The 11,968-nt window shown below is 41.6% G+C and overlaps 1 protein-coding gene across 1 annotated transcript; it reads right to left on the reverse strand.

Annotated features, from left to right (window-relative positions):
* Window positions 1–644: 644 nt before the first annotated feature.
* LOC129855404 (cartilage-associated protein-like) lies at window positions 645–11,279 on the reverse strand. The gene is made up of 7 exons (XM_055923042.1): window positions 10,519–11,279; window positions 3,577–3,726; window positions 3,090–3,267; window positions 2,300–2,428; window positions 2,017–2,162; window positions 1,092–1,172; window positions 645–832 (listed from the first exon to the last, which is right to left on the reverse strand). The coding sequence occupies exons 1-7, from the start codon at window positions 11,059–11,061 to the stop codon at window positions 698–700; spliced, it is 1,362 nt and encodes a 453-aa protein (XP_055779017.1). The 5' UTR covers window positions 11,062–11,279; the 3' UTR covers window positions 645–697.
* Window positions 11,280–11,968: the final 689 nt, after the last annotated feature.

The raw sequence follows: 11,968 nt of genomic DNA on the forward strand, positions 1-11,968 counted from the left end.
TGGCCCTCTGTCATCCAAAGGTTTGATCTCTTTTAGTCTCATTTCTAGTTTTTAATTTGACCCCCACACAGTCTTGACAGACTTTACCAACCCTCCTGTGTGGCGCACTTAACAGCCTTTGTATGAGCGGAATAGCATTGGCTGTACATGTAAACATAATCGATGTGTATTTGTACATTCATTTGATTTGACTTGTATAATATATGCAGAGGTATTCATAAAACTATTTGTATTGGGCTGACCTATCAAATACCAGTGCACTTAGATAACCTGCAATATCTTTAAATAGCAGACTTGAAACCCAACAGTGAAAATGTGTACATTTTGTGTATAATTAACTGTGCATTGCTTCCTGGCCTAGTGATTCCAGGATATGTATTGCATTTATATAGAATAGCGTCGCTTTGAGGTTATTTACTTTTGGTTTACTGTTTAGGACTTGAGTTCGACTTATTCTTTTTTCCATGTGTGTTGTTTGCAAATTCTGGAGCTTTTATTTCTTTCTTTGACCTCCCTGCAACTGTATATTTGAATTACAATTCTGGAACAGATATCGATTGTTGACTTCATATATTTTTTAAGACCTAATAGGAACAGGTGATAACATTTAATGACAAGAAAAATGAAGAGAAATAAAATTGAAGTGTGAAAACACATTGTCTTTCTGTTTTATTCATCGTTAGTCAAGAACAAACCCTTAGGAATCACCAACGTCCCCTTTAGCTGTGGGTTGTGACCATCTAGCCAGGATTGATTCCTCATAGTCTCCAAGCCCTTCAAACTCAACATCAGAGGAGTCCTCCATGGCAGCTTCTTCCGGACCCAAAAAGTCCTGTAAAACAAGGTCCACACACAACCGATACTGTGAGTCAAGGTCTGTGTCTATGTTTGTGTTATCAATCGTAAGGTTATATACAACCTTTTTTAAAGGGGAATTCAAAATGCCGTGTTGTGCCGACAACCCTAACGACTCAGTGCAAGACATTTAAAGAACGGATCATCTTATTATGTTATAGCGTTACAGGCACAATATGAAATTAGGACTTCTTATTGAAGTTCCCCTTTAATTACCTTAAACTGCATTATCCTACCTCATCAGACTGCAGGTAGTTCTCTGCAAATGCCAGCATCTGTTTCAGCAAGGTGGTATGGTTGTAGTACCTCAATGCTTCCTGTTGAAACGGAGCGAAATTATTCTTTCATGTTCACTTTGGACACAATCTGCAAGCCGAGTTTGACTTTTTCATAAAGCTTGTTAGCCTCAATTCCTTGCATTTTTCAATGAATCACTGCCCTAAAAAAGGTTAAGTATAACAAAACACGGAATGGAAGTATCTACAGACTGAATTATTTCACGTCTTTGTGATTTGGTATTTTTCCCATAATGCCTGAGTCGAGGCAAACAGTGTTCATGCACAGAGTGGAGGCCTGTGCTGAGCATTTGCATTCCTAGATCACCATGGTGATTTTGAACAGAGCAGGGGATTGTCCAAGTCTATGATTCCTATTACAGGGCCCTGCTAGGTCGGAGACTGAGAAGCGGAAGGCCTAATTCCAAATCAATCCCTAGCTGCCTATGCATTTCCTTCCTGTCTCTCTGAAGTTACTAGTCCAATTCCGTTTCTCCCCGAAGTGTGCACTCATTTACTCCCACGTTTGGTTTTGGGGAAGCCTAGGAGGAGCATTACAGGTTGTAACAAAACAAGCGCAACATCCCATAGTTGAGAAGGCTGGATTAGTGAAAGCAGTTTAACAGAAAAAAACCTTGCTTTCATTTATCCAAATATATACAGATCCGTAAATACCTCAATGAAGGCTAGCAGGAAGGATGCATTGGCTGTCTATTTCAATTGGTCTTTCCAGTGATTCCTCGCAATCTATCTCCTCGCCTCCTTTTCAGCCATATTGGAGTAGGTCCTTTGTCGCTCCCTTCCGACTTCCTTCTCCAATGGGTTTAAAGAAAGAGGCGAGAGGACGTGAGGAATGTTGAAAAGGTAAATAGAGCCATTCTCTCACCACCCTGGGTGTGAAGCTGTGGTCATCCAGGCCCCACTGCTCTCTGTAAGACTGGTAGTATAACATATTCTGCCTCATGACCTTGTCCTCAGGGTCAAAGAGCCCGTAGCTGGACGCACAGGGGGCCGCACTGCGGGCATCATTTACTGTATTGAGAAGAGAAGAATAAACGTGTCCTTTATTTGGACTCTTTCATTTAGTTCTTGTACATTTTTGACATGATTGTTAATCAAAGTAAGATGGTGGATAATATCTACGTTATATGACTATGGTTGGTGCTTACACTTATAATAAGCAAATTGCAGGTAGTGATACATAGTGGCGATGAATTTCTCCACAAAGTAGCCGCCAACATTTGGCATTAGGTTTTCCTCACACTTCACCTCGCATCTCAGTGCATCAACATAGGCATCTGTGAAAGAAAGTGGCAAAATGAGTTAGATTTAGTCCTAATAGTCATTCAAAGACATGGTACATAACTAATTCAATCAGAATTGAGCCTACTCCTGGGTTTATATAATCTGGGTCTGTATAGCCAGCCCTGACTGGCAAATATAAGCAACCTTTGACCCTGGCCTCCCTGAGAAACCACCATCTCTGGCACCTTCATGCAAAAACCATTCTCACATTTATAGACCGAGCTATGGATGCAAGGACTGACCATCCATGATATCAAAATGATACTTCTAACCATGTTTTGAAGCTATACAGTTTCAATTACATTGTATACAAACAATGGAGCGTTACAGGCTAATATGTTGGATTCTGATGGGGTACGACTATAACCTCATGAGGCATTTAGAAGATACCCTTCAAGAATCAATAGGCATATATCAATAATTTAAAAGTCCAAAAATCGATGTAGCAATCACAACTTGCCCCTTTTTTTTAAAGAGCTTTTCTTCCATTTCCAGATTCTAAGATTGCGACTTTGTTTTAGAAAGCACTCAGCTTCTCACTATTTAAAAAAATTGAATCAAACATGTATATTGCACATTCTTCTAAGGAACCCTGGTTTTTACTCGGGTCTGCCTTCAGTGTATTTGGGTCTTAGTGAGGCAGCAGTAGCCTACCTGCCAGTGTGGGGTACAGGTCTTTAGTTTGGGGGAGGTCGGCGTCGCAGGCCCCCTGGCACATGGCCTGACACAGGCTGTACTGCTGGAGGTACTGGCTGAGGGCCTGCTCCATGTGACTGATACTGCTGCTGAAGTCCTCCGAGTTGAACAAGGTGACCGCTTTCAGGAAGCTAACCTTGGGGGTGACAGGGTAGTGTGGATGTCAGGGTTGGGGGTCAGTTTCATTTCATTTGAGTTAATTCTGGAAGAAAACTGACATTTGGAATTACATGGAATTGATCCCAACCCCCCCCCCATTCTGAGTGACAGAGTAATTAGTTCACCTGTAGTGATGGGGTATTGTGAATATTAGTGAACCTGTAGTGACAGGGTATTATAAATATTAGTTCACCTGTGGTGACAGGGTATTGTGGATTGATATTAGGTTGAGGTCAGATTGTAGTGGATTTTGTAGTACCTTTTCCCACCTCTCCTTTATGCTCACCTCATAGGGGCGTTCCTCGTGGTCAATGAGATAGCCCGCCAAGTCAAACTCTCTTTTGTATTGGTTCATGTGCTGTGTCATGACGGGGTCCTCTGGGTTTCTCTGTAGGTAGGTGTGGGCTGACGCCAACGCCTTCTGGAGGTCGTCCATCTGGGAGAAACATAACACAGGCCAAGCAGTGAGGCAAGTGGTGAAGGCCCTGTTGGAATACTCATAAAATGCGTCCTCCCTACATCCAAGTTATCACTGATCAAACATAAGATAATTGGTGATAGCAATGCTGGAGATTAGAACGCTTGCTAACATCGATCCAGTCGTGTCAGATCAATGATGACTTCAAGAAAGGGAGGAAAATACAATTTGAAGAGTATTCTAACAGCAGTGGGACAGATACTGTATGTAGACAGGGGAGTCTCAATTGTCCAAAGCGGTTTCCTCTCTTTGTATCTTTTCCATCATTGGAACTTATGTGATGTGAGGCAGGACTTTGGGCTACTTTGAGCTGTCTAGTACTATTCCAGATCCGTGATGGGTTTGCTTTAGACCGGTGGTCACCAACCGTTTCTGAGTCAAGATCACTTTCGCAAGTCAAAAAGCATGCTGAGATCTACCGCTCTTTTTTTTTAAAACACGACTTAAAAAAAAAAAGTACATTAACCAAATAAACAGTTATTTAAAAAATTGTTATACTTTGTTTTTATTGAGGAACACAAAGAAAGTACAAGTATAGTCAAATAAAAGAACAACAAAAAAGATCTGTCAGTTATAGTGCACTTCATACCTACATCATCATATTAGTTACATTGACATCTTTGAATTAGACCTTTTTCAAGTACGAAACCCATTTTTCACAGTATTCCTGACCTCTCTCCTCTTGTGTTCTTAAAGCAAAGGTCATACGCTCTATATGGTGTATTTCTTCGACAATGTCTATCCATTGTGTCACTGTGGGAGGGTCTTTTTGTAGCCATTTCCTAGTGATAGCCTGTTTACTGGCTGCCAGTAGGACCTTACTTTTCTCTATTGTGTAAGTTATCAGGTATTTTACCCAAGTACAAAGAAATTAATGTTTGTTCTATGTCACATCCCATTATTTTTCCAATGTTAGATCTTATTTCTCCCCAGTAAGTTTCGATTGCGGGGCAGGACCAAAAGATATGAGAGTGATCCACCCTCAATAGACCGCATTCTCTCCAACAAGGGTGTAGGGAGCCAGTCTGTTTTGATTTCAGTTTAGGTGTTATGAAGAAACGTATAACATTCTTCCAACAGAATTCTCTCCATGACCTTGAGTTGGTGGAGCTTTGTTGAGTCTCTAATATGTTCAACCATGTTTCATCAGTTATTTATTTAAATGTTAAGTTCCTCCTCCCATTTATTTGTAATATAGTTTGTAGAATGTTTCTTTGAGGGTTGAATACCCAAGTAGAGATTTGGAATAGTTTTTTTGTTACTCCCCAAGTTGTATGCGTTAGTGAATACTTGGATTAATTGTTGAGGTGCTCGAGGGTCAATCACTTTTATCTCCCTTAAGAAATACTGTCGAACTTGTAGGTATCTGTAACTTGTAGGTATCTTTACTTAAGGAACTTGTAGGAACTTGTAGGTATCTTTACTTAAGTCCTGGAAGTTATCTAGGTTCCTATTCCTTATAATTGTACTGAATGATGTGATGCTTTTCTGTGTCCATTGTTTAAATCTGCTGTCCTGAGTTGCAGGGATGAAGCTGGGGTCGTATGCGGGCCAACTCAGCAGTTTGATGTCTCTGTCTAAATTATTTTGCTTAACTACCCTAAACCATGTCTTCAGAGAGAAATTAATCCACTGATGTTTGTCTATTGTATATTTCTATTGCCCTGTCCTTATTTCCCAAAACGGACTGTATGGGTATCCCTGTCAAAGTAGTCTCAATGTCTTTCCATTTGGATTCGTATTCTGAATTGTACCAACACACCAGATGTCTCAATTTGGCTGACACATAATAATCTTTTAGGTTTGGTAAGGCCATACCCCCACAGTTTTTTGGTAATTGTAATGCTGCATATCTAATTCTTGGTCTCTTACGGTTCCAGATAAACCTTGATATCCGTTTATCCCACTAAACTGTTTAGGTGGGATTTCTATGGGCAGTGATTGGAACAAGTACAATAACCTCGGCAGGATGTTCATTTTGATTGTTTCAATTCTACTATTAAGATCTAAGGGAAGTGAATTCCACCTGTCTAGGTCATCATATATTTTCTTGTTGATGTGATCGTAATTCATGCAATAAAGTTTGGGTGTATCTTTTGGTAGATATACTCCAAGATATTTAATGGATGAAGAGGTCCATTGGAAGTTATACTTGCTCTTCCTGTGAGGTATAATTATATACTAGGGCTTGGGTCTTGTGTACGTTAAGCACATACCCTGAATATGTTCCAAATGTTTGTAAAACATCCATCAATCTAGGTACACTTGAGCCTGGGTCTTTAAGAATAAAAACAGTTGTGTAGGAATGAGGTTTGTGCAGTAAAGGTTCCGAGTTGGATGACTGTTCAAAACGATTTTTCCCAGTCGGATCTTGTTTTTTTCCCCTCAGAGTTCCCAGTTGTCTTGAACGCACTGAAGTCGGAGATTTCCAAGTTACCAGTTGTTTTGAACACGTCATTAGTCTCAGAGGAGGCAGGGAGAGAGCATCAGAGGGTCCACCTCTCACGGTCCCTGCACTCTCCTCTCGGGTGAGACTGACCAGAGTGGGGGAAACTCGAGTCGCACTGCATCTGACTCGGGCACAAATTCATATTGTTCCTATGACCAGAGAAAGTGAAATACTCCTTGATATAGACATTACAAGCTGCTAATAATAATTAAAAACACAGGGCTATTGATACACTTGGCTAATCATTCAATGCAGCTGCAGCGAGAGTGGGGGTAGGCGGAGTTTGAACAATTTAATTTGTCTGAAAATACAAAATGGAAACGTATTGCCTGCGCAGGGCTTCTGAATCAAGTGCACCTACCAGCAACAACACAATACCACAACAAAAAAGGAGTGCAAGCCTTTATGCCTTTGTCATTGGCTTTTCTACAGAAATGTTTGGTGATTGACTAGGAATGCCTCGAAGGACTAGTTGGCGACCACTGCTTTAGACTATCGATATGGCGGCAAGGATGGATTATTTCTGAAATATCACAACTTTGAGGGCAAACGGATTAGATAATATTACAACCTTGCCACATCTGTATTTGGAAAGTTTCTTCCATTCTTCTCCGCAGATCTTCTAAAGCTCTATTTTCAGGTCTTTCCAGAGAAGTTTGATCGGGTTCAAGTCTGGGTTCTGGCTGGACCACTCAAGGACATTAAAAGACTTGTCCCGAAGCCACTCCTGTGCTTAGGGTCATTGTCCTGTTGGAGGGTGAACCTTCGCCCCCAGTCGGAGGTCCTGAGGGCTCTGGAGCAGGTTTTCATCAAGGATCCCGCTGTACTTTGCTCCGTTCATCTTTCCCTCGATCCTGACTAGTCTTTCAGTCCCTGCCGCTGGAAAACCTCCCCACAGCATGATGTTGTCACCACCATGCTTCACCGTAGGGATGGTTTTGGCCAGGTGATGAGCGGTGCCTGGTTTCCTCCAGACGTGACGCTTGGCATTCAGGCCAAAGAGTTCAATCTTGGTTTCATCAGACCAGAGAATCTTGTTTCTCATTGTCTGAGAGTCCTTTAGGTGCCTTTTGGCAAACTCCAAGCGGGCTGTCATGTGCCTTTTACTGATCAGTTGCTTCCGTCTGGCCACTCTACCTTAAAGGCCTGATTGGTAGAGTGCTGCACAGATGGCTGTTCTCCCATCTCCACAGAGGAACTCTGGAGCTCTGTCAGACTGACCATCGGGTTCTTGGTCACCTCCCTGACCAAGGTCTTTCTCTCCCGATTGCTCAGTTTGGTTGGGCAGACAGCTCTAGGAAGAGTCTTGGTGGTTCCAAACTTCTTCCATTTAAAAATGACGAAGGCCGCTGTGTTCTTGGGGACATTCAATGCTGCAGAAATGTTTTGGTACGCTTCTCCAGATCTGTGCCTTTGACACAATCCTGTCTCAGAGCTCTAAGGACAATTCCATCGACCTCATTGCTTGATTTTTTTGCTCTGACATGCACTGTCAACTATGGGACCTTATATAGACAGGTGTGCGGTTTTCCAAATCATGTCCAATCAATTGAATTTACCACAGGTGGAATGCAATCAAGTTGTAGAAACTTCTCAAGGATGATCAATGGAAACAGGATGCATCTGAGCTCAATTTCGAGGGTCATGGCAAAGGATCTGAATACTTGTGTAAATAAGGTATTATTTAAATGTTTTTATACATTTGCAAACATTTCTAGAAACCTGTTTTCGCTTTGTCATTATGGGGTATTGTGTGTAGATTTCAATTTAATCAATTTTAGAATAAGGCTGTAACGTTACAAAATGTGGATAAAGGGAAGTGGTCTGAATACTTTCCGAATGCACTGCATCTTTCCTGCAATTACTCGTGGTTAACACAACAGGCTCTATTTTCTGCTTGCGGTAAGTAGGCGCAAGTGTCAAACGCACGTTAGTTTGACTTAAGTCATGTAAAAACTGGGGCATTGGCATTTTCCACCCCTTCTGCCAGGTTTGGTAATTTTCCCTTCCTAGCATTAGCTCGTTTGCGCTGAGGTGGAAGAGGTGGAAATATTTTAGCTGTGTCCTTATAAACGTGCGCCAATATGCCAATTTCAGTCAGCCAACAAAGGATATTTAAGACCGACCAAAAACTGGTCTTAGCAGTAATGCAATTGGTTATGGCATTGATTTTGTCAAAAAATGTATCTTCTACTTTCCTCTGTTGGACCTAACTGTCAAATCGCAGGAATTCTGATTGCTTTCTGGGGTGTTGAATCCAATTGTAGCCTATATTTGCCTGTTTGTTTGTTTACCTTTTCATGTGGCAAAGTCACTACTGACCTTATCAACACCAATAGTAGCTTATTTTTTTTATTTTTTTCACCTTTATTTTACCAGGTAGGCCAGTTTGAGAACAAGTTCTCATTTACAACTGCGACTTGGCCAGGATAAAGCAAAGCAGTGCGACACAAACAACACTGAGTTACACATGGGATAAACAAATGTACAGTCAATAACACAATAGAAAAATCTATATACAGTGTGTGCAAACGTAGTAAGATTAGGGAGGTAAGGCAATAAATCGGCCATAGTGGCAAAATAATTACAATTTAGCAATTAAACACTGGAGTGGTAGATGTGCAGGTAGAGATAAGTGTTTCCAGCTTCAGTGATTTTTGCAATTCGTTCCAGTCATTGGCAGCAGAGAACTGGAAGGAAAGGTGGCCAAACGAGGAGTTGGCTTTGGGGATGACCAGTGAAATATACCTGCTGGAGCGCGTGCTACGTGGGTGCTGCTATGGTGCTATGGTGACCAGTGAGCTGAGATAAGGCGGGGCTTTACCTAACAAAGACTTATAGATGTCCTGGAGCCAGTGGCTTTGGTGACGAATTTGTAGTGAGGTCCAGCCAACGAGAGCATACAGGTCGCAGTGGTGGGTAGTATATGGGGCTTTGGTGACAAAACGGATGGCACTGTGATAGACTACATCCAATTTGCTGAGTAGAGTGTTGGGGGCTATTTTGTAAATGACATCGCCGAAGTCAAGGATCGGTAGGATAGTCAGTTTTACGAGGGTGTTTGGCAGCATGAGTGAAGGATGCTTTGTTGCGAAATAGGAAGCCGATTCTAGATTTAATTTTGGATTGGAGATGCTTAATGTACGTTTGTTTATCCCATGTGTAACTCTGTTGTTTTTGTCGCACTGCTTTGCTTTATCTTGGCCAGGTCGCAGTTGTAAATGAGAACTTGTCCCCTTTATTTAACCTGGTTAAATAAAGGTGAAATAAAATCAAATGAATAAAAAATGTGAGTCTGGAAAGAGAGTTTACAGTCTAACCAGACACCTAGGTATTTGTAGTTGTCCACATATTCTAAGTCAGAACCGTCCAGAGTAGTGATGCTAGACGGGTGGGCGGATGTGGGCAGCGATCGGTTGAAGAGCATGCATTTAGTTTTACTTGCATTTAAGAGCAGTTGGAGATCACAGAAGGAGTGTTGTATGGCATTGAAGCTCGTCTGGAGGTTTGTTAACACAGTGTCCAAAGAAGGGCCAGAAGTATACAGAATGGTGTTGTCTGCGTAGAGGTGGATCAGAGAATCACCAGCAGCAAGTGCGACATCATTGATGTATACAGCGATATACTGTTATACTCTATATTTGGAAGTAGTAATGGTGAGTGGACATTCTCCCTTTCTCTTTATATTGGATCTTTTTCCAGCTCATGTGAAAAGTTTGGATGTGCTTAAAACCATAGTAGTCTAATATTATATGCCCATGGGGAGCAATTATCGTGCCTTTAACTATATTTATATAGTCTATTTAAAACAAGTTGTTTCGTTTTATTAAAATTGATTCGATTTATTCACAGTGAATTAAGTCTTATCAATAGCGAATTTGCTTTAACAACTTTTGGCATTTCCATGGCTCAGATACAATACATTTTACAGTAGGCCTTTATCAGTGCGAATGCTATGCTAACAATATATTTCTAGATAAAAATATGTTCAACATATTTAGCAAATATGGGATAGGCCTACATTTTTGTTGTTACTGTAAACTATTTAACAAATTAGGCTATAACGGACTAGTAGGAGTTGATGACGATGCATAAAATACCATATACACAACTTGAAGCAAACACATATTTAGCCATGGGGCACATTCTGATTGGCCAATGAGGGGTTAAGCCTCAATTCACCTTCAATGTGTTTATTCATCAAAACTCAGGCCTTTTGCGCCAACGCCAGCTATTGCGCTCATAATTCTGGTTGTGAAAATAGCATAAATATGTATTTCTGAGCCCAAAATGTGACTTACCTGGACATAAGCAAAGTACATGTAACGGTAGGGCGACCTATTATCGAAATCATCCATCACCTCTTTTCTTGGGTAAGGGAGCGCGAGCGCAGGGAAGTGTGTCCTGCACTTTTTCAGACATGATGCCCGCATCAAAATGCGCCAGAAGATCTGCATATCCCCGGTGCTGCTGGCCATGACAGGCTCCTGTAACTGTACATGACTGGCATTACAGTTTTGTATGCAGTATGTCACGCTGTCTTTCAGAAGCCGATGCAGGCGTAAACTTAATTCAATGAATTTGATACAGTCCGTCCAATTTTCTGAAGCATACTTGTCCAAGCCTTGTGCATACGCAGACTCGATGGGAATGAGCTCCTCTTGTGGGAAATGTCTAAAGTTGTAGTTGTCATACTGCGCGACCACTACAGTGGCAATAAAACACAAAGAGATCGAGAAAATAGTTCCTTTTACGCGTTGGAGATTGGCGACCATGATAAGTGCATTCATCCAAGTTGCGCATTTGTCTCCTCTAGCCAATAGAACGGGATGGTGTTTTTCCATTTACTTTCAGGGAGAGGTGGGCTGGCAAACCGTTTAGGGGTCTTGGGGAATTCAAGAGTTGGACAGTTGTAGCCCGTGGTTTCGGATTTCTAGCTGTCATAACCTCCAGTTGTCATAACCTCCAGTTGTCATATCGTAACATGTTTAGTTGATCATTTAAAACGCGTACCACGTGCGTAAAAATAAATGTCGCCTAGTTTACAATTCCATTAGCTGAATGTGAACGAGGGTCCCTTCAGGCTACTGGGCCACTGGAGATAATTTAGGCTGAGATCAGTTTGTTGCGTGACAGTAGATGGATTAAATAGGATGTATGCCTATCTGTTTAGGAAATTTATCAAAGTAATTCAACTCAATCTTTAAGCATACCATTGCCTCTACCAAGAGGTCTGAATGGCACAGGAGGTAGTGCACTTACCTTGACTGCAGAATAGCTGGTTCAGGACCTGGCTATTCCCCCTCATTGAATCACTGCAATGGTTAGTTGCCTAGTTAAATAAAGGTTAAATTTAAAAAATGGTGGCAGGAGTGGGATAACCCTATAGGAAAAGTCTATACGAACACTCCTGACCTGAAAAACTATATATTTCAGAATTGGTTAAACATTAGATTTTGGTCATTTGTTTTACTGGTCAGGAGTGTTGTTACAGCCTCTCCCTAGCCAATAACTTTCAAAACGTCTTTATGCTTCGAGCCACATGCTCTGACAATGCTCATTGCACATGAGTTTGGCATTGATTGTTTGCATAGGAGAGACCTATAGGTCCACTGACAGTGAAAGCAAGTCATAGAACGGCCGCTGCTCATCTACGCACTGAGTCTGAGCAATCCCACTGCAAACTGGAGACTGTCCACGTTTACAACATTCCTTGCCAAGAGGGAGAGAAGCCCCCCCCCCCCCCCCCCC

Source organism: Salvelinus fontinalis, chromosome 1, assembly GCF_029448725.1.
Source record: "Salvelinus fontinalis isolate EN_2023a chromosome 1, ASM2944872v1, whole genome shotgun sequence".
NCBI lineage: Eukaryota > Metazoa > Chordata > Actinopteri > Salmoniformes > Salmonidae > Salvelinus > Salvelinus fontinalis.